Below are 24,056 nucleotides of genomic sequence, written 5' to 3' on the forward strand. Positions count from 1 at the left end.
GCAACTCAGGAAAGAGAGATCTTGTAAATGGGTGAAAGACACATAGGCCCCGATTCATTAGAGCGCTTTCTCCAGAAATCTGGCATAAAACACTTTCATAAGTTATAATATGACACATAAGCGGATAATATAAAAAGTCTAAATTTTATTATACTGATGTATTAAAAACAGTAAAGAGTACATAAAATGATAGGGGAAGGGGAACGACAAAGAAAAGGTCACCTGGGTAGACAGCTATAGTACATAATAAAGTCTCCACCAAATAATGAGTCATATAATACAAAAGTGTAGGAGAACTATACCACAATAGATCATCTAGATATGGCATAAAGTGCAAAGTGCTAATATGTAAACAAGATAGAAAAATGATTACACAGTAGTGAAGTCTATGGATATAGTGCCACAAGAATACAAAGTGGATAGAGAATAATGAAGCTGTACTGACCCAAGAGACCTGAATCCAACGCGCGTTTCGCCTGGGCTTTGACGAGGATATGAAGAGGAAGAGGATGGGGTAGTATTTATATGGGGTACAGCCAATAGGGGAGGCAGAAGTTGATTAATGCAGGTATGTAATACAATTGAGCTGACATGGCGCCATGTGTGGATAGCCGGACATCGCTCCCCCATGCTGAGCTGCAGATCATATGAGCGCAGATCAGCTGGGGAAGTAAGAGGTCCGGCGTGCGTGTCAGTGTGAGACGCAGCACCGGAAGTCACGTGGTATGCGTCATAGAGGGGAGGGATGATGCGTTCCACCGTGGGACGCAAAAAGGGAGAGTGACGCGGTACGCGTCATTAAGCAGGAAGATATGCGTACCAGTAATGGACCGCAGCGGTGAGAGACGATAATAGATCAAAAGAAGGCAAAAGGAGGAAAAGAAGAAAAGAGTCTAGGTGGATAGTGAAACATTGTGAAGACAAGATAGTGTATGTAGGTGATAATGTGGATGTGATAGTGGATGGGATAGGTAAAGAGGAAGAGATAATAATAATAGAAAATTATATAAGATAATAAGGAAATAAATAAATGACAGATGGTGATGAAAGGGGGAAATACAGTGATAAAAGAGTGGTGAAAAAGAGTCTCCATATGAGACAGATAATAAGTGATAAAGCGAGTGATAATATAGAAATGTGGATAGGTGGGGTAAGTGCAGTGAAAAACAATGAATTATATAGATAATAATGAAAATATCATATTAATACCAAAGATGAAAAAAATAAAAGAAATAAATATGGGAAAGATTAGAATAATAGGGAAAATTAAAGAAAGATGTCATTACCATATCTTTAAGGTAACAGTAGGTATATATAATCATGCAAAATACAAATACAGTTATCATAAGTGATACAGACATCAGTTATATAGTTTGTATACGTATATTCAGATTCATGTTACTGTCCAGATATACTAATTTGTTGATTGGAGAATTCTATCCATAGGGGCCAGTCAGTAAAATGATGACTTGACAACATTGCCTCCCAAGAGATGTGGCTGGAAGTGGATAAAGACCAAAGGGAACCAGGGACGAAAGAACTATGGGGGTGAAAAGACAGAATCAGGTAAGTACACCAACAAAGGAGTTAAAAACAAAGGAGTTAAAAACAATAAATATACAATTAAACCTACGAAGATGAGTGATATCATATATATCATACAGACAACTCAAACTGATTAGAGGAAAGAGGCAAAACTGTTAGTTTCATTGAGGCCATAGGGGGTTATGGTGTTCAATATGATGATCCACCTCGCCTCTTTTTGCGCCAGAATTTTTTTCCAGTTCCCACCCCTAATCCCGGGGTAAACCCGATCTATGCCACTTACTTGAAGGCCAGACGTGTCACAATCATGAAATTGTTTAAAGTGTCGAGGGAGAGTTTTCAACTGTTCTAGGTTGTCGACTTCTCTGGCTGATCTAATATCCAAGACATGTTCCCTGGTACGTCTCCGTAATTCTCTTGAGGTGAGGCCGATATACATCTTACCACAGGGGCATGTCGTGCAATATATTACACCTGTGGTCGTGCAGCTAATGTTGTGGGTAATTTTGAATTCTTTGGTGTGATCAGAATTAAAGAAAGCCTTAGTAGGCTTGATGTTAGTACATGCTACACAGGAACCGCATGGGCGGCAACCCCAGGAAGGGCCCCTAGTAGTGAAAATTCTTTCAGATTTGGGGGCTTCAAGATGACTATGGACCAGGATGTCCTTGAGGTTTTTAGATCGTCGGTATGTGATAGCTGGATGAGGTGGGAGATATTTCTTAAGCGTTTGGTCAATGCGGAGGATAGACCAATGTTTCTCTAGTGCCTGCCACATTTCGCCATTCCTGGCATTATAGGTAGATATAAATCTCACCGATTCATCTTGGTTTTTGGCTCTCGTGGAGTAGAGAAGATCATTCCTCTTAGAGAATTTTGCCCTACGGTGACTCTGATGGATGGTACTATGGTTATACCCACGATTAAGAAATCTGTTTTTCAAAATTTGGGCTTGTCTATCAAATTTAGTCTCATTGGAGCAGATGCGACGCATCCTCAAAAACTGTCCAGTAGGGATGCTTTTGATGAGGTTCCCAGGATGGGAGGACCGTGCATGAAGCAGCGAGTTAGCTGCGGTGGGTTTGCGGTGGACATCGGTTTGAATGAAGCCATTGGAGTCGATGTCCAATAGAACGTCCAGGTACACAATCTTTTCTCTTCCTGTGGTAAAGGTCAGTTTGATATTTTGATCATTTTCATTGAGTAGGTTGATGAAAGATGTGACATCATCTCTGGTACCCTGCCATAAAAAGAAGATGTCATCAATATATCTTCCCCAATAAAGTATATTGCTAGAGAGAAGTGGTGGATTGGTCATGAGGAACTCCCTTTCCCACAGCCCCAGGAAAAGGTTAGCATATGAAGGTGCACCAGCTGCACCCATAGCAGTACCCCGGAGCTGTAGGAAAAAGGAGTCCTGGAAGAGAAAGAAATTGTAACCTAGGACGAATTCCAATAATTGCAAGATTAAGGTGCTCAAATGCATATCATAATTGGACATCTTAAGAAAGGTGTCGACCGCTTTGAGTCCGTCCCCATGGTTAATCGAGGTGTAGAGGGATTCCACATCGCAAGTAACCATGAGGACGTCGTCATCAACATGCACACCGTCCATTTTTTTGAGGAAATCAGTGGTATCTTTGATGTATGAAGGAAGCGATTGTATTAGTGGGTATAATAAATGATCGATAAATTTGCATACGGGTTCGCAAAAGTTACCCACACCTGACACGATTGGCCTACGTGGAGGGTTTTTGATGTCTTTATGAACCTTAGGAGTCAGGTAAAAAGTGGCAATTCGAGGATCTTTGTAGATAAGACAATCGCATTCCTTCCTTGTGAGAATACCCTGAGTAACAGCTGCATCCAGGATATTTTTGAGTTCAGCCTGATATTTAGATAAAGGGTTAAAAGTGAGTTTTTTATAGGTTATACCATCATGGAGTTGTTTTTTAGCTTCCCGTAAGTACATGGAGGTAGGCCAAAGTACTATGTTACCACCCTTATCCGAGGGTTTGATGATGACATCTTGTAATTTTTTGAGATCATTGATTGCAATACGTTCCTCCTTAGTGCAATTATCATATGGTAAACAGGAGGCAATCTGCTTGAAGTCATCCTCAACCAAACGGACAAAAACGTCTATATTGGGGTACATAGACAGGGGTGGGAAACGTTGGGATTTAGGAATAATGGAGGGTGGTAACTTACTATGTTGACCAATTTCTTGTTCATCAAGAAGACTCTGAAGAGTATTTAGTGCCGCCTGTTCCTCTAAAGTGGGATGACTCTGATTCCGCCTCGTCCTCTATGAAGGTAATTAATCTTTCCCAGCATGGACTTACTCAGGCCCAGAATGACATCCTTTGCAAAGGTCTTTCTTTTTCCCCGACATCTGGGTTTGACTATTTTACTGCTGTGAAGGACCTTCATCTTTTCGCTCGCAAACTAGTCTTTAAGAAAATATATGACAGACCCATTGATTCTGATTTATTTCCCACTTTAGAGGAACAGGCGGCACTAAATACTCTTCAGAGTCTTCTTGATGAACAAGAAATTGGTCAACATAGTAAGTTACCACCCTCCATTATTCCTAAATCCCAACGTTTCCCACCCCTGTCTATGTACCCCAATATAGACGTTTTTGTCCGTTTGGTTGAGGATGACTTCAAGCAGATTGCCTCCTGTTTACCATATGATAATTGCACTAAGGAGGAACGTATTGCAATCAATGATCTCAAAAAATTACAAGATGTCATCATCAAACCCTCGGATAAGGGTGGTAACATAGTACTTTGGCCTACCTCCATGTACTTACGGGAAGCTAAAAAACAACTCCATGATGGTATAACCTATAAAAAACTCACTTTTAACCCTTTATCTAAATATCAGGCTGAACTCAAAAATATCCTGGATGCAGCTGTTACTCAGGGTATTCTCACAAGGAAGGAATGCGATTGTCTTATCTACAAAGATCCTCGAATTGCCACTTTTTACCTGACTCCTAAGGTTCATAAAGACATCAAAAACCCTCCACGTAGGCCAATCGTGTCAGGTGTGGGTAACTTTTGCGAACCCGTATGCAAATTTATCGATCATTTATTATACCCACTAATACAATCGCTTCCTTCATACATCAAAGATACCACTGATTTCCTCAAAAAAATGGACGGTGTGCATGTTGATGACGACGTCCTCATGGTTACTTGCGATGTGGAATCCCTCTACACCTCGATTAACCATGGGGACGGACTCAAAGCGGTCGACACCTTTCTTAAGATGTCCAATTATGATATGCATTTGAGCACCTTAATCTTGCAATTATTGGAATTCGTCCTAGGTTACAATTTCTTTCTCTTCCAGGACTCCTTTTTCCTACAGCTCCGGGGTACTGCTATGGGTGCAGCTGGTGCACCTTCATATGCTAACCTTTTCCTGGGGCTGTGGGAAAGGGAGTTCCTCATGACCAATCCACCACTTCTCTCTAGCAATATACTTTATTGGGGAAGATATATTGATGACATCTTCTTTTTATGGCAGGGTACCAGAGATGATGTCACATCTTTCATCAACCTACTCAATGAAAATGATCAAAATATCAAACTGACCTTTACCACAGGAAGAGAAAAGATTGTGTACCTGGACGTTCTATTGGACATCGACTCCAATGGCTTCATTCAAACCGATGTCCACCGCAAACCCACCGCAGCTAACTCGCTGCTTCATGCACGGTCCTCCCATCCTGGGAACCTCATCAAAAGCATCCCTACTGGACAGTTTTTGAGGATGCGTCGCATCTGCTCCAATGAGACTAAATTTGATAGACAAGCCCAAATTTTGAAAAACAGATTTCTTAATCGTGGGTATAACCATAGTACCATCCATCAGAGTCACCGTAGGGCAAAATTCTCTAAGAGGAATGATCTTCTCTACTCCACGAGAGCCAAAAACCAAGATGAATCGGTGAGATTTATATCTACCTATAATGCCAGGAATGGCGAAATGTGGCAGGCACTAGAGAAACATTGGTCTATCCTCCGCATTGACCAAACGCTTAAGAAATATCTCCCACCTCATCCAGCTATCACATACCGACGATCTAAAAACCTCAAGGACATCCTGGTCCATAGTCATCTTGAAGCCCCCAAATCTGAAAGAATTTTCACTACTAGGGGCCCTTCCTGGGGTTGCCGCCCATGCGGTTCCTGTGTAGCATGTACTAACATCAAGCCTACTAAGGCTTTCTTTAATTCTGATCACACCAAAGAATTCAAAATTACCCACAACATTAGCTGCACGACCACAGGTGTAATATATTGCACGACATGCCCCTGTGGTAAGATGTATATCGGCCTCACCTCAAGAGAATTACGGAGACGTACCAGGGAACATGTCTTGGATATTAGATCAGCCAGAGAAGTCGACAACCTAGAACAGTTGAAAACTCTCCCTCGACACTTTAAACAATTTCATGATTGTGACACGTCTGGCCTTCAAGTAAGTGGCATAGATCGGGTTTACCCCGGGATTAGGGGTGGGAACTGGAAAAAAATTCTGGCGCAAAAAGAGGCGAGGTGGATCATCATATTGAACACCATAACCCCCTATGGCCTCAATGAAACTAACAGTTTTGCCTCTTTCCTCTAATCAGTTTGAGTTGTCTGTATGATATATATGATATCACTCATCTTCGTAGGTTTAATTGTATATTTATTGTTTTTAACTCCTTTGTTTTTAACTCCTTTGTTGGTGTACTTACCTGATTCTGTCTTTTCACCCCCATAGTTCTTTCGTCCCTGGTTCCCTTTGGTCTTTATCCACTTCCAGCCACATCTCTTGGGAGGCAATGTTGTCAAGTCATCATTTTACTGACTGGCCCCTATGGATAGAATTCTCCAATCAACAAATTAGTATATCTGGACAGTAACATGAATCTGAATATACGTATACAAACTATATAACTGATGTCTGTATCACTTATGATAACTGTATTTGTATTTTGCATGATTATATATACCTACTGTTACCTTAAAGATATGGTAATGACATCTTTCTTTAATTTTCCCTATTATTCTAATCTTTCCCATATTTATTTATTTTATTTTTTTCATCTTTGGTATTAATATGATATTTTCATTATTATCTATATAATTCATTGTTTTTCACTGCACTTACCCCACCTATCCACATTTCTATATTATCACTCGCTTTATCACTTATTATCTGTCTCATATGGAGACTCTTTTTCACCACTCTTTTATCACTGTATTTCCCCCTTTCATCACCATCTGTCATTTATTTATTTCCTTATTATCTTATATAATTTTCTATTATTATTATCTCTTCCTCTTTACCTATCCCATCCACTATCACATCCACATTATCACCTACATACACTATCTTGTCTTCACAATGTTTCACTATCCACCTAGACTCTTTTCTTCTTTTCCTCCTTTTGCCTTCTTTTGATCTATTATCATCTCTCACCGCTGCGGTCCATTACTGGTACGCATATCTTCCTGCTTAATGACGCGTACCGCGTCACTCTCCCTTTTTGCGTCCCACGGTGGAACGCATCATCCCTCCCCTCTATGACGCATACCACGTGACTTCCGGTGCTGCGTCTCACACTGACACGCACGCCGGACCTCTTACTTCCCCAGCTGATCTGCGCTCATATGATCTGCAGCTCAGCATGGGGGAGCGATGTCCGGCTATCCACACATGGCGCCATGTCAGCTCAATTGTATTACATACCTGCATTAATCAACTTCTGCCTCCCCTATTGGCTGTACCCCATATAAATACTACCCCATGCTCTTCCTCTTCATATCCTCGTCAAAGCCCAGGCGAAACGCGCGTTGGATTCAGGTCTCTTGGGTCAGTACAGCTTCATTATTCTCTATCCACTTTGTATTCTTGTGGCACTATATCCATAGACTTCACTACTGTGTAATCATTTTTCTATCTTGTTTACATATTAGCACTTTGCACTTTATGCCATATCTAGATGATCTATTGTGGTATAGTTCTCCTACACTTTTGTATTATATGACTCATTATTTGGTGGAGACTTTATTATGTACTATAGCTGTCTACCCAGGTGACCTTTTCTTTGTCGTTCCCCTTCCCCTATCATTTTATGTACTCTTTACTGTTTTTAATACATCAGTATAATAAAATTTAGACTTTTTATATTATCCGCTTATGTGTCATATTATAGGTTGTTATTATTTATGCAGACACATGGGAATACCTATCTGCTATGTAACCAAGGTTTTTTGATTGTTGACTTTCATAAGTTGCAAAATTTTTGCCCAACATGAAATTGAACAAAAATATTGCGAATTTCGTCATTTTCACACCAGTTTCACCCAGCTCCACCAAATGGGCAGAACGAGGCCAAGACTCCACAACTCATCTAATCCATGATGAGCTGCTGTGTTCCTTATACCAAAAATCTTACTCCAGTCCTTGACAAGAGTAAGATTTGTGGCGAGGCACACTGAGGTGCACATCACTTGTCAGATGCTCCTGATTCAGTAAGAGGGATTCATCTCTTAGTGAATCAGGCACCTTCTAACTCCGCCAGGGCCCCTCATCAAGACCAGCGCAAACAACAGTGGTCTTGATGAATTAGGGCCATAGATTATCTGGGGAAAACTATCTATTTATTTTTTTTCTAGAAATTACCTTGAGCTGTTTTGACCCTTTAGTCAATGAGTTGAATTAAAAAGCCAGATGACTTTCCTATAACTATCAGTTACCTCTATCCATGGCTGTCTGTGCTCTGGTGGTTGCAGGCATGTCCGCTGCCTTCATAGTTCTACACGGTGAAAGCCAATCATCATATGGAAACACATACTTATTTGTTCCCTTCTTTACAATGAGCTTCTTGCAATACCAAATGCGGGCTTGTAAAAAAAATATATGCATATTAGGCTAAATTAGTATAAATTATTATTGAATGTTGATTGATCAGAAGACTGAACAAGGCTGGCGTACACCTCTGATGTAGGCTTGTGATGTATCACACTGTATAGGCACAGTGGGATATGACTTCCACGTGGCCCCGTTGAAAAAATGTAAACCGCATAGTATACATCTTTACTAGTGTTGAGCGAGCATGCTCGACACTGCTTGGTACTCGCCCGAGCATCACGCTACTCGGGATGTTCGGCGAGCACCGAGCATTTTCGGGTTACTCGGGCGGGAGCTCGGGTCTCCGCCCTGCATGTTTGGCGCTCTTTACAGAGCCAATGAACATGCAGGGATTGCCAACCAGTCACTGTAATGACGCAGCCATGTTGGTTGTGGGCATTACATTGATTGGCTGGCCGCACAGCGTCACCTCGAGTATTTAAAACCAGGCGCCGCCATCTTGGACACAGACCGCTGGGATCAGACAGTGTAGGGACAGCGCTGCTGATTAGTTAGAGATATATACTGCGAAATAGTTAGTGTAGGGTCTGTAAAGGCGGCCAGATCAAACAAACAGTCCTTCTTAGGACTAATATCCATCCCAGATATCCGGCAGATTGTATAGGAGACGCAGTGGTTATACCAGCAAACGCTGCATTACAGTCCTGTGTGATCCTGTTGCTGAAACTGCTGGACTTAGCTCCAGGTCTCGGGGGCCAGGAAAATCCTTTTTTTTTTCATCTAAATCCTCTTTTTTTTTCCTCCTTCATACTGTACAAATACGCATCTTATATCCCCCCCCCCCCCTCCAAAAAAAAAAAAAAAGTGTCTCCCTGATTTTTCAGACACAAATATATCTGTTGAAAATAGTCTGGTGTAGACCCGAGAAATAGAAGTGTGGTTTTGCAGTTCCACGGGTCAAATCTCTGTATTATCCTGCTTTTGGCATTTTTTGCCGTAAAGAAAAACTAATAGTGTCTCCCTGATTTTTCAGACACAAATATATCTGTTGAAAATAGTCTGGTGTAGGCCCGAGAAATAGAAGTGTGGTTTTGCAGTTCCACGGGTCAAATCTCTGTATTATCCTGCTTTTGGCATTTTTTGCCGTAAAGAAAAACAGTAGTGTCTCCTGATTGTTCAGACACAAATATATCTGTTGACAATAGTCTGGTGTAGGCCAGAGAAATAGAAGTGTGGTTTTGCAGTTCCACGGTTCAAACCTCTGTATTATCCACTTTTGGGCCATTTTTACCTAAAAAAAACAGTTTGAGTGTGTCGCTCACTGTTCAGCCGCAAATATATCTATTTAAAATTGTCTGGTATACCCCAGTAAACAATAACTGTTTTGCCATTCCACGGTAAAAAATCTCTATTATTCAGCTTTTGGTATTTTTTCCGTAAAGAAAAACAGTAATAGTTTCTCCCTGATTGTCCAGATTGTTTAAAAGAGTCGGGTGCAGGCCAGAGAGATAGAACTGTGTTTTTCCTCTTCCACTGTTCTAATCTACTTTTTATTACCCTTTTTCCATTGATAGTGCGAGTGTTAGCTATTTTACTTCATTTAGAATGGGCAAAGCGCGTGGCGAGGGACGTGGAACTGGACGTTCTGGTGATGGTGCGTGCAGAGGACGGGGCCGTGGCCAAGGTGAAAATGTGCCACAACCAACAGCCACATCTTCTCGCTCCCACTTCTTGACCGATTTACTAGGGAAGCACAGAAAAACACCAGTATTGCGAACGGATCAGTGTGAACAGGTTATTAATTGGATAGCAGATAATACTTCCAGTTACCTGGGCACCACCACCTCCGGTCTGTCTTCCACACGGTCAACTCTTAGTAGCCGTGAGTCTCGACCGCATACTCCTCCTCACCCTGATGCTCCTTCCTCCCACCATGCCGAGTGTCGTCAGACAGCAACTGATCCCACACTTGGACACTCTGAAGAGCTGTTCACTGGTCCATTTCCAGATTTGTGCCCCTCGCCTGCTCTGCTTGAAGTGGTGGATTAGGAGATCCCATGTAGCGATGCCCAAATATTTGAACAGCCACGGCCACAGGAAGTCGACGCTGGCAATTTGTCACAAGAGGTGGACGATGACGAGACACAATTGCCAGGAAGTGAGGAGGAGGATCGTGGTGCGCAAGTGGAAGAGGAGGAGGTGGTGGATGATCTAGTAACTGACCCAATGTGGCAGAAGGACATGCAGAGTGAGGCCAGCAGCACACAGGGTGAGGGAGGCAGAGTACCACAACAGGCAGGAAGAAGAAGTGTGGTGGCCGCACACAGAAGGCAGGCAACAGTTTCCCATAACACCAACACGAGGGACGTTGCCAGTACAACCTGTAGGTCTTCCAGAGTCTGGAATTTTTTTAAAGACTCTGCTGATAACCCCAAAAAGACCATTTGTACCACCTGCCATGCCAGCATCAGCAGGGGTGACAAAACTACCAGCCTGACCACCACCAGCATGATCAGGCACATGGCAGCAAAGCACCCGACTTTGTGGGGTGAACCCCAGGGTCCACGACCAGTGTCAGCGGGTGTCACCACTGCTTTTTCCGCTGTTGTGCGTGCAATAGAACCCCCTGTTGAGTGTGCAAGGCAATTCCCTGTCCATACTGCATGCAAAGATGCCCCCTCCTCTCAGTCTTCACTTGTTCTGGCAGTTTCTCAAGAAACAGCATCAACGTCTACGTCCACGTCCCACCGCAGTGTTCAATTTTCCATATCCCAGAGCTTTGAACGAAAGCGGAAATTCGCAGCCAACGCCCCACAGGCCACAGTCCTAAATTCGCACGTTTCACGACTGCTTGCGTTGGAAATGCTGCCTTTTAGGCTGGTGGAGACGGAATCCTTCCGCAACCTTATGGCGGTGGCCGTCCCTCGGTACTCAGTCCCCAGTCGACACTATTTTCCCGGTGTGCCATCCCCGCACTACACAAGCACGTGTCCCAAAACATCTGCCGTGCCCTCAACAACGCAGTTACTGGGAGAGTCCACCTGACAACGGAAACGTGGACAAGTGCTTGTGGCCAGCGACGGTACATCTCCCTGACGGCACACTGGGTAAACATAGTGGAAGCCGGGACCCAGTCGGACCTTGGGACGGAACACATCCTCCCCACACCGAGGATTGTGGACCCTATGTCAGTCAGAGTTGCCCCCACAGTGTACAGCTCCTGCGCATCCTCCTCCTCCTCCTCATGTTCAGCCTCCATCTCAGATATCACCACATCAGTTACAAGCTGGAAGCACTGCAGTACTGCCTCCGCCAAGTGGCAACAGGCTGTGCTGAAACTCATAAGCTTAGGTGATAAACCTCACACTGCTTGTGAGTTGTGGACAGCTGTGCAAGAGCAGGCAGATCTGTGGCTGAGACCGCTGAACCTACATCCAGGCATGGTCGTGTGTGACAATGGCCGTAACCTGGTGGCGGCACTGAGGCGAGGCGAGATCACACACGTACCATGCCTGGCTCATGTGCTTAACCTCGTGGTTCAGCGGTTTCTTAAATCGTACCCCGAGTTGCCAGATCTGCTCGTCAAAGTACGCCGCCTGTCAGCTCATTTTCGGAAGTCGGCTACAGCTTCCGCCGCCCTAGCTGTGTTGCAGCAGCGTTTGCAGCTTCCGTCACACCGACTGGTGTGTGATGTCCCCACACGTTAGAATTCTACCCTCCACATGTTGCAAAGGATTTGGGAGCAGAAGAGAGCAGTTGTGGAGTACCAGCTGCAACAAGGCTGTCGCTATTCAGGTCAGACTCCAAAAATAAGACCTCAGGAGTGGACCTGGATTTCTGACATATGTACCATCTTGACAAACTTTGAGGAGCCACCAAGATGGTGAGTGGCGATGACGCCATCATTAGCGTCAGCATTCCACTTGTCTGTCTTTTGCAACGCTCTCTGCAGAGAATTAAAGAGGAGGGATTGCAGCCAGAGTATGATGAGACGGATCAAGAAGCCGTAGCGGTCGATTACACACAGCCCAGCCTCATCTCATCCCAATGTGCATTGGGGGACAATGAGGGAGAGGAGGAGTAGGAGGAGGAGCAAGAACAGGAGCTTGTATCATGCGCTTTAGACGGTAGTACCTGTACAACTGTCATACCGTCGGTTCAGCGTGGGTGGCCTGAGGACAGGGGGGAGGAGGAGGAGGAGAGCCATGGTCAGTCATCATCTTGGTGAGGACACGGAAGTCTTACCCGTTACCAGTCTGGCACGCATGGCTGACTTTATGTTACGCTGGCTTAACCGTGACCCTCGCGTTGTCAAAATGTTGGGTGACAGTCATTACTGGTTGGTGACACTTTTAGACCCCCGCTACAAGGAGAACTTTCTCTCTCTTATTCCTGAGGTGGAGAGGTCTACAAAAATGGGGCAGTACCAAAAGGCCCTTGCTGCAGAACTGTTAAAAAAATTCCCATCTGAACACGCTAGCGGCAGAGGTCACAGTTCGTTGCCCAACCAAGGCGTATATGCGAGAGAGACGCAACTTCAATCCAGCAGAGGCAGGGGAACACTGTCAACGTTCTGGGACAGTTTTCTCAGACCCTCCTTTCGGACAGACCCTGAGGCACGGGGTACTCTCACAAGGAATGGAAAGTTTCAAAAGATGGTGAGGGAGTACCTTGCCGACCGTACCAGTGTCCTCCGTGATTCCTCTGTGCCTTTTAATTATTGGGTATCCAAGCTGGACACTTGGAATGAACTCGCTCTGTACGCCTTGAAGGTCCTGGCCTGCCCTGCCGCTAGCGTGTTATCGGAGCGTGTTTTTAGTGCCGCTGGGGGAATTATAACTGATAAGCGCACTCGCCTGTCAACTGACAATGCTGACAAGCTGACCCTTATCAAAATGAACAAGGGCTGGATTGGGCCAGACTTCTCATCACCACCAAATGACAGCAGAGTAACATAAAGTCAAATCCACTGTGTTATTTCGGGAGGTGTATTCACATGCACCGCTTCACACCCAGACATGGGTATACACTTCCTCATTTCGGCAGTTTTATGTTCTTCTCCATATCCTCAGCCTCCACCACCACTATACCACCAGGGTGACCGTGGTTCGTGTTGCCATTATTGAAAGTTCCTCCGTCCTTATTTTTGTCAGCTTTTGCTTCGAAGGCATAAGCAAAGACTGTGGGAGACCCACTCCCCAATAATGGGAATAATATTTTTAAGATGCTGTACTGTATGGCTCTTGTAAGGGGCATTAAAACCGTCTTGTTAAGCTACTGTGACCTCCACCACTTTTCCAAGGCACATTCAAACCGTCTTGTTAAGCTACTGTGACCTCCACGTCTCTTCCAAGGGGCATTAAAAGCATCTTGTTAAGCTACTGTGACCTCCACCACTTTTCCAAGGGGCATTAAAACCGTCTTGTTAAGCTACTGGGACCTCCACGTCTCTTCCAAGGGGCATTCAAACCGTCTTGTTAAGCTACTGGGACCTCCACGTCTCTTCCAAGGGGCATTCAAACCATCTTGTTAAGCTACTGCGACCTCCACCACTTTTCCAACGGGCATTCAAACCGTCTTGTTAAGCTACTGTGACCTCCACCACTTTTCCAAGGGGCATTAAAACCGTCTTGTTAAGCTACTGTGACCTCCACGTCTCTTCCAAGGGGCATTCAAACCGTCTTGTTAAGCTACTGCGACCTCCACCACTTTTCCAAGGGGCATTCAAACCATATTGTTAAGCTACTGTGACCTCCACCATTTTTCCAAGCATCTCTCAGCACTGGTACAGGTGACCAGTTGTATGGAACACTTTAGCAGACTGTTCAATACCATATATTGGTGGTTTTCATTAGTAAAGATTAGTGTTGAGCGAGCACTAAAATGCTTGGGTGCTCGAAGCTCGGGCCGAGCTCACCGTGATACTCAGGTGCTCGACCCGAGCAACGAGCCCAATGTTAGTCTATGGGAGTCCCGAGCATTTTTGCGGCGGCACCCCCGGCAGTCTGTAGAAAGCCTAAAAAGTGCCCAAAACTATAGTGACAGTGCTCAAAAGACATGGGGACAGCATGGGCATTGCCCCAGGAAGCATTTCTGACCCCCAGGTCACTGCTGTCAACAATGTGGTCAGAGGTATTAAGCCACTTTAACGGGCTCACAATAAAACGTTCAAAAACGAAACTGAAACGGTTTTCCTGTGAAATATGTTAAGGAACTTCCTTTCCAGGGTAAAGACTTGTGTATAAGGTAAAATAAATAACCAAAACCAAAAATACTCCTCCACACCTTGGGCTATGTTCACAAGTAGCATTTTTTATGCGTTTTTGCACTTTTGTATTGCTTTCAATCGTGACAAATGCATTCACCGGGAAATGTCATTTTAACATTTTACAATCTTATCTGGCCATGTGCTATGTGACACATGCATACAGTGCTGAAAAGACATGGGAACAGCATGGGGAAGACCCCTGGAAGCATCTCTGACTCCCAGGTCACTGCCTAAAAGTGTGCCCATCAGAAGTGATCCTTTCCGCATCAGAAGATGCAGACTTGCAACTATCCCCGTGCAAGTCCTTGTGCCAGGGCAGTGTTCAATTGTACCTCCCCCATTCCTTGCAATGCAAGCGCAAGTCTGCAGCCTGCCACCCACCCCCAGGCGCAATACCATACTGCTAGCTTGCTTGCACTTGAAATGGGGCTTTTAGTTTGGAGGAGGCCGAAGCTGGCCACTACCTCATGGCTGCTTCGGCAGCGAGGTATCCATACTCAGTCCCCAGCCGCCCAGCGGCCGGGTGTCCACGCTCAGTCCCCAGCCGCCAGGGGGCGGCCGGGTGTCCATACTCGGTCCCCAGACGCCCCGCGGCCAGGTGTCCACACCCGGTCCCCAGCCGCCTGGGGGCGGCTGGGTGTCCATAAACGGTCCCCAGCCACCCCTATTTCTCCTTGAAACTTCCCCCACACTTTTCTTAGCCCGGCCTGCTTTAGGGTAGCATTGGACGAGCCCACCAGAGAACCAGACTCCTCCGGTGGGCCCTGGCTTCTCCATCAGGGGAGTTGAGAGTGCGAAGGTGTGGAGCATGATGATGAAGATAGAAGTTAGCATCTGCTTTTTTTCTTGGAATGCAAGCGTAAGTGTGCAACCTGCCACCCACCCACCCCCACGCTGCAATACCATACTGCTAGCTCGCACTTGAAATGGGGCCTTTTAGTTTGGAGGAGGCCGAAGCTGGCCACTACCTCATGGCTGCTTCGGCAGCGAGGTATCCATACTCAGTCCCCAGCCGCCCGGCGGCCGGGTGTCCATAAACGGTCCCCAGCCACCCCTATTTCTCCTTGAAAGTTCCCCCACACTTTTATTAGCCTGGCCTGCTTTAGGGCAGCATTGGAGGAGCCCACCAGAGAACCAGACTCCTCCGGTGGGCCCTGGCTTCTCCATCAGGGGAGTTGAGAGTACCAAGGTGAGGAGCATGATGATGATGATAGAAGTTAGCATCTGCTTTGTTTTCTTGGAATGCAAGCGCATGTATGTAGTAGCGGCTAGGCCTGAGGTGGTTAGCGTTTTGGCGCATAGCCTACCTCTTCCGAGGATTGCTGGATGTTTTCCTGCTACTATCCCAGTTGTATGACTCCCGTTAAAACAAAGCTTCAGGTGATGAATGATGGATGAGGTGGTGGCAAAGGAGAAAGAGCAGGAGGAACAGGGACCATTCACATCAATATTAGGCCAGTCAACCACACATGTCTTGTAGGATATGTTACTGTATCAAAAGGAGCTGTTCGGCTACACAGTTATAGGGCATGCAGTGAGTGCAATGCCTAACAAAAATTTCGAGGCACTCCAATGCCCCTTGGAAGTGACATGGAGGTCAGAGGGCCATAACTAAACCGTTTTTTCCATTTATAGCAACTGGGTCTCCTGTGCACTGTTGGCCTAAGCAGTGAATGGAAGGCTTTCCAAAAATTATGAGGAACTGCAATGCCCCTTGAAACAGACGTGGATTACAGCATACTAAAAACCTTCTACCCATTATTGGGGAGTGGGTCTACCTTAGTGTTCGCCTATGCATTGAAAAGCAAAAGCTGACTAAAATTAGGAGGAAATGCAATGCCCATTGGAAGAATGGTGGAGGTCGCAGTGGAATAAAAAGACAATATCAATACCCCTTGGAAAAGTGGTGGAGGTCGCAGTAGCTAAACAAGACAGTTTTAATGCCCCTTGGAAGAGACGTGGAGGTCGCAGTAGCATAACAAGACGGTTTTAATGCCCCTTGGAAGAGACGTGGAGGTTGCAGTAGCTTAACAAGATGGTTTTAATGCCCCTTGGAAGAATGGTGGAGGTTGTAGTGGAATAAAAAGACAATATCAATGCCCCTGGGAAAAGTGGTGGAGGTCGCAGTAGCTTAACAAGACGGTTTTAATGCCCCTTGGAAGAGACGTGGAGGTTGCAGTAGCTTAACAATACGGTTTTAATGCCCCTTGGAAGAGACGTGGAGGTCGCAGTAGCTTAAGAAGACGGTTTTAATGCCCCTTGGAAGAGACGTGGAGGTTGCAGTAGCTTAACAAGACGGTTTTAATGCCCCTTGGAAGAGACTTGGAGGTTGCAGTAGCTTAAAAAGACGGTTTTAATGCCCCTTGGAAGAGACGTGGAGGTCGCAGTAGCTTAACAAGACGGTTTTAATACCCCTCGGAAGAGACGTGGAGGTCGCAGTAGCTTAACAAGACGGTTTTAATGCCCCTTGGAAGAGACGTGGAGGTCGCAGTAGCTTAACAAGACGGTTTTAATGCCCCTTGGAAGAGACGTGGAGGTTGCAGTAGCTTAACAAGACGGTTTTAATGCCCCTTGGAAGAGACGTGGATGTTGCAGTAGCTTAACAAGATGGTTTTAATGCCCCTTGGAAGAGACGTGGAGGTCGCAGTGGAATAAAGACAAAATCAATGCCATTGGGAAAAGTGGTGGAGGTCACAGTAGCTTAACAAGACGGTTTTAATGCCCCTTGGAAGAGACGTGGAGGTTGCAGTAGCTTAACAAGACGGTTTTAATCCCCTGGGAAGAGACGTGGAGGTTGCAGTAGCTTAACAAGACAGGTTTAATGCCCCTTGGAAGAGACGTGGAGGTTGCAGTAGCTTAAAAAGACGGTTTTAATGCCCCTTGGAAGAGACGTGGAGGTCGCAGTAGCTTAACAAGACGGTTTTAATGCCCCTTGGAAGAGACGTGGAGGTTGCAGTAGCTTAACAAGAAGGTTTTATTGCTTTTCGGAAGAGACGTGGAGGTCGCAGTAGCTTAACAAGAGGGTTTTAATCCCCTGGGAAGAGACGTGGAGGTTGCAGTAGCTTAACAAGACAGGTTTAATGCCCCTTGGAAGAGACGTGGAGGTTGCAGTAGCTTAAAAAGACGGTTTTAATGCCCCTTGGAAGAGACGTGGAGGTCGCAGTAGCTTAACAAGACGGTTTTAATGCCCCTTGGAAGAGACGTGGAGGTTGCAGTAGCTTAAAAAGACGGTTTTAATGCCCCTTGGAAGAGACGTGGAGGTCGCAGTAGCTTAACAAGACGGTTTTAATGCCCCTTGGAAGAGACGTGGAGGTTGCAGTAGCTTAAAAAGACGGTTTTAATGCCCCTTGGAAGAGACGTGGAGGTCGCAGTAGCTTAACAAGACGGTTTTAATGCCCCTTGGAAGAGACGTGGAGGTTGCAGTAGCTTAACAAGACGGTTTTAATGCCCCTTGGAAGAGACGTGGAGGTCGCAGTAGCTTAACAAGACGGTTTTAATGCCCCTTGGAAGAGACGTGGAGGTTGCAGTAGCTTAAAAAGACGGTTTTAATGCCCCTTGGAAGAGACGTGGAGGTCGCAGTAGCTTAACAAGACGGTTTTAATGCCCCTTGGAAGAGACGTGGAGGTTGCAGTAGCTTAACAAGATGGTTTTAATGCCCCTTGGAAGAGACGTGGAGGTTGCAGTAGCTTAACAAGATGGTTTTAATGCTTTTTGGAAGAGACGTGGAGGTCGCAGTAGCTTAACAAGACGGTTTTAATGCCGCTTGGAAGAGACGTGAAGGTTGCAGTAGCTTAACAAGACAGTTTTAATGCCGCTTGGAAGAATGGTGGAGGTCGCAGTGGAATAAAAAGACAATATCAATGCCCCTGGGAAAAGTGGTGGAGGTCACAGTAGCTTAACAAGACTGTTTTAATGCCCCTTGGAAGAGACGTGGAGGTTGCAGTAGCTTAACAAGACGGTTTAAATGCCCCTTGGAAGAGCCATGCAGTACAGCATCTTAAAAACATTATTCCCATTATTGGGGAGTGGGTCTCCCATAGTCTTTGCCTATGCCTTCCAAGCAAAAGCTGCCAAAAATTAGGACGGAGGAACTTGCAATGCTGGCAACACGGACCAAGGTCACCTTGGTGGTATAGTGGTGGTGGAGGCTGAGGATAATCAGAAGAGTAAAATACAGCCGAAATGAGGAAGCGTATACCCATGTGTGGATGTGAAGCGGTGCATGGGAATACACCTCCCGAAATAACACAGTGGATTTGACTTTATGTTACTCTGCTGTCATTTGGGGGTGATGAGAAGTGTGGCCCAAACCAGCCCTTGTTCATTTTGATAAGGGTCAGCTTGTCAGCATTGTCAGTTGACAGACGAGTGCGCTTATCAGTTATAATTCCCCCAGCGGCACTAAAAACACGCTCCGATAACACGCTAGCGGCAGGGCAGGCCAGGACCTCCAAGGCATACAGAGAGCGTTAATTCCAAGTGTCCAGATTGGATACCCAAAAATTAAAAGGCACAGAGGAATCACGGAGGACGCTGGTACGGTCGGCAAGGTACTCCCTCACCATCTTTTAAAACTTTCCATTCCTTGTGAGAGTACCCCATGCCTTAGGGCCTGTAAGCTGGGCGGGTCTCAGAAAACTGTCCCAGAACGTTGACAGTGTTCCCCAGCCTCTGCTGGATTGGAGTTGCGTCTCTCTCGCCTGTACGCCTTGGTTGGGCAACGAACTGTGACCTCTGCCGCTAGCGTGTTCAGATGGGAATTTTTTTAACAGTTCTGCAGCAAGGGCCTTCTGGTACTGCCCCATTTTTGTAGACCTCTCCACCTCAGGAATAAAAGAGTGAAAGTTCTCCTTGTAGCGGGGGTCTAAAAGTGTCACCAACCAGTAATGACTGTCACCCAACATTTTGACAACGCGAGGGTCACGGTTAAGGCAGCGTAACATAAAGTCAGCCATGCGTGCCAGGCTGGTAACGGGCAAGACTTCCGTGTCCTCACCAAGATGACGACTGACCATGCTCTCCTCCTCCTCCCCCATGTCCTCAGGCCACCCATGCTGAACCGACGGTATGACAGTTGTACAGGTACTACCGTCTACAGCGCATGATACCAGCTCCTGTTCTTCCTCCTCCTCCTCTCCCTCATTGTCCCCCAATGCACGTTGGGATGAGATGAGGCTGGGCTGTGTGTAATCGCCCGCTACGGCTTTTTGATCCATCTCATCATACTCTGGTTGCAATGCCTCCTCTTTAATTCTCTGCAGAGAGCGTTGCAAAAGACAGACAAGTGGGAAGCTGTCGCTAATGATGGCGTCATCGCCACTCACCATCTTGGTGGACTCCTCAAAGTTTGTCAGGATGGTACATATGTCAGACATCCAGGTCCACTCCTGAGGTCTTATGTGTGGAGTCTGACCTGAATATCGACGGCCTTGTTGCAGCTGGTACTCCACAACTGCTCTTTTCTGCTCACAAATCCTTTGCAACATGTGGAGGGTAGAGTTCTAACGTGTGGGGACATCACACACCAGTCGGTGTGCCCGAAGCTGCAAACGCTGCTGCAACACAGCAAGGGCGGCGGAAGCTGTAGCCGACTTCCGAAAATGAGCTGACAGGCGGCGTACTTTGACGAGCAGATCTGGCAACTCGGGGTACGGTTTAAAAAACCGCTGAACCACGAGGTTAAGCACATGAGCCAGGCATGGTACGTGTGTGATCTCGCCTCGCCTCAGAGCCGCCACCAGGTTATGGCCATTGTCACACACGACCATGCCTGGATGTAGGTTCAGCGGTCTCAGCCACAGATCTGCCTGCTCTTTCACAGCTGTCCACAACTCACAAGCAGTGTGAGGTTTATCACCTAAGCTTATGAGTTTCAGCACAGCCTGTTGCCGCTTCTCTGAGGTAGTACTGCAGTGCTTCCAGCTTGTAACTGATGTGGTGATATCTGAGATGGAGGCTGAACATGAGGAGGAGGAGGAGGATGATGCGCAGGAGCTGTACACTGTGGGGGCAACTCTGACTGACATAGGGCCTGTGTCCTGTGGGGCGTTGGCTGCGAATTTGCGCTTTCGTTCAAAGCTCTGGGATATGGACAATTGAACGCTACGGTGGGACGTGGACGTTGATGCTGTTTCTTGAGAAACTGCCATAACAAGTGAAGACTGAGAGGAGGGGGCATCTTTGCATGCAGTATGGACAGAGGATTGCCTTGCACTCACAACAGGGGGTTCTATCACACGCACAACAGCGGAAGAAGCAGTGGTGACACCCGCTGACACTGGTCGTGGACCCTGGGGTTCGCCCCACAAAGTCGGGTGCTTTGCTGCCATGTGCCTGATCATGCTGGTGGTGGTCAGGCTGGTAGTTTTGTCACCCCTGCTGATGCTGGCATGGCAGGTGGTACAAATGGCCTTTTTGGGGTTATCAGCAGAGTCTTTAAGAAAGGAAGACCTACAGGTTGTAATGGCAACGTCCCTCGTGTTGGTGTTACGGGGAACTGTTGCCCGCCTTCTGTGTGCGGCCACCACACTGCTTCTTCCAGCCTGTTGGGGTACTCTGCCTCCCTCCCCCTGTGTGCTGCTGGCCTCGCTCTGCGTGTCCTCCTGCCACGTTGGGTCAGTTACTAGATCATCCACCACCTCCTCCTCTTCCACTTGCGCACCATGATCCTCCTCCTCACTTCGTGGCAATTGTGTCTCGTCATCGTCCACCTCTTGTGACAAATTGCCAGCGTCGACTTCCTGTGGCCGTGGCTGTTCAAATATTTGGGCATCGCTACATGGGATCTCCTCTTCCACCAGTTCAAGCGGAGCAGGCGAGGGGCACAAATACACTGTGTGCAGAATTATTAGGCAAGTTGTATTTTAGAGGATTATTTTTATTATTGATCAACAACTATGTTCTCAATCAACCCAAAAGACTCATAAATATCCAAGCTTAATATTTTTGGAAGTTGGAGTGGTTTTTTTTTTAGATTTGGCTATTTTAGGAGGATATCTGTTTGTGCAGGTAACTATTACTGTGCAGAATTATTAGGCAACTTAATAAAAAACAAATATAATCCCATCTCACTTGTTTATTTTCACCAGGTAAACTATTATCAGTCCACAAAATTTAGAAATAAACATTTCTGACATGCAAAAACAAAAAACAAAAAAATTAGTGATCAGTATAGCCTCCTTTCTTTATGATGACACTCAACAGCCTTCCATCTATAGATTCTGTCAGTTGCTTGATCTGTTTTCGATCAACATTGCGTGCAGCAGCCACCACAGCCTTCCAGACACTGTTCTGAGAGGTGTACTGTTTTCCCTCCCTGTAGAGCTCACATTTTATGATGGACCACAGGTTCTCTATGGGGTTCAGATCAGGTGAACAAGGGGGCCATGTCATTATTTTTTCTTCTTTTAGACCTTTACTGGCCAGCCACGCTGTGGAGTAGTTGGATGCATGTGATGGAGCATTGTCCTGCATGAAAATCATGTTTTTCTTGAACGATACCGACTTCTTCCTGTACCACTGCTTGAAGAAGTTGTCTTCCAGAAACTGGCAGTAGGTCTGGGAGTTGAGCTTCACTCCATCCTCAACCTGAAAAGGTCCCACAAGTTCATCTTTGATGATACCAGCCCATACCAGTACCCCACCTCCACCTTGCTGGCGTCTGAGTCGAAGTGGAGCTCTCTGCCTTTTATTGATCCAGCCTCTGGCCCATCCATCTGGCCCATCAAACCTTTGAAAAATCAGTCTTAAGATATTTCTTGGCCCATTCTTGACGTTTTATCTTATGTTTCTTGATCAAAGGTGGTCGTTTTTCAGCCTTCCTTACCTTGGCCATGTCCCTGAGTATCGCACACCTTATGCTTTTTGATCCTCCAGTAATGTTGCAGCTTTGATATATGGCAAAACTGGTGGCGAATGGCATCTTGGCGCCCTTTTTGGCCAACACGCTTCTTGTGACCCTGTTGGCTATTTACCATGAAACGCTTGATTGTTCGGTGATCACGCTTCAAAAGTTTGGAAATTTCAAGAATGCTGCATCCCTCTGCAAGACATCTCACAATTTTGGACTTTTCAGATCCCGTCAAATCTCTCTTCTGACCCATTTTGCCAAAGGAAAGGTAGTTGCCTAATAATTAGGCACACCTTATATAGGGTGTTGATGTCATTAGACAACACCCCTCCTCATTACAGAGATGCACATCACCAGATTTACTTAATTGGTAGTTGGCTCTCAAGCCTTTACAGTTTGGAGTAGGACAACATGTATAAAAAGTATCAAAGTGATCAAAATATGCATTTGCCTAATAATTCTGCACGCGGTGTATGGAAATGGACCAGTAAACAGCTCTTCTATCCACACTGATCAGTTCGCAATACTGGTGTTGTAGTGTGCTTCCCTAGTAATTCAGTCAAGAAGTGGGAGCGAGAAGGTGTGGCTGTTGGTTGTGGCACATTTTCACCTTGGCCACGGCCCCGTCCTCTACACGCACCATCACCAGAACGTCCAGTTCCACGTCCCTTGCCACGCGCCTTGCCCATTGTAAATGAAGTAAAATAGCTTACACTCGCACTATCAATGGAAAAAGGATAATAAAAAGGAGATTAGAACCATGGAAGAGGAAAACCACAGTTCTATTTGTCTGGCCTACACCAGAATTTTTTAAACAGATATATTTGTGACTGAACAGACAGGGAGACACTATTACTGTTTTTTTTTACGTAAAACAGGCCAAAAGCTGGATAATACAGAGATTTGAACTGTGGAACTGCAAAACCACAGTTCTAATTTACTGGGGTATACCAGACTTTTTTAAATAGATATATTTAGGGCTGAACAGTCAGCGACACACTCAAACTGTTTTTTTATGTAAAAAAGACCCAAAAGTGGATAATACAGAGATTTGACCCGTGGAACTACAAAACAACAGTTATAGTTATGTGGCGTACACCAGACTCTTTTAAACAGATATATTGGTGTCTGACCAGTCAGGGAGACACTATTACATTTTTTTTTTACGGCAAAAAATGCCAAAAAAAGGATAATACAGAGATTTGACCCATGGAACTGCAAAACCACAGTTATTGTTATATGGCGTACACCAGACTCTTTTAAACAGATATATTGGTGTCTGACCAGTCAGGGAGACACTATTATAGTTTTTTTTACGGCAAAAAATGCAAAAAGCAGGATAATACAGAGATTTGACCAGTGGAACTGCAAAACCACAGTTCTATTTTTCTGGCCTACACCAGACTCTTTTAAACAGATATATTGGTGTCTGAACAGTCAGGGAGACACTATTACTGTTTTTACGGCAAAAAATGCAAAAAGCAGGATAATACAGAGATTTTACCCATGGAA

General features: G+C 45.6%; 1 protein-coding gene across 5 annotated transcripts in view; it reads right to left on the minus strand.

Annotated features, from left to right (window-relative positions):
• LOC141162016 (uncharacterized) overlaps positions 1-24,056 on the minus strand; it is an 80,911-nt gene that overhangs the window by 9,652 nt on the left and 47,203 nt on the right. For all 5 annotated transcript variants that reach the window (XM_073647636.1, XM_073647635.1, XM_073647634.1 and 2 more), the window contains one exon: positions 8,313-8,459. In XM_073647636.1, the coding sequence (XP_073503737.1) occupies positions 8,313-8,459 (147 nt within the window). The remainder of the gene's footprint in view (positions 1-8,312; positions 8,460-24,056) is intronic.

The sequence above is a fragment of the Phyllobates terribilis genome, unplaced genomic scaffold (genome assembly GCF_046119375.1).
Source record: "Phyllobates terribilis strain yellow unplaced genomic scaffold, ASM4611937v1 Scaffold_9__5_contigs__length_417890890, whole genome shotgun sequence".
Lineage (NCBI taxonomy): Eukaryota > Metazoa > Chordata > Amphibia > Anura > Dendrobatidae > Phyllobates > Phyllobates terribilis.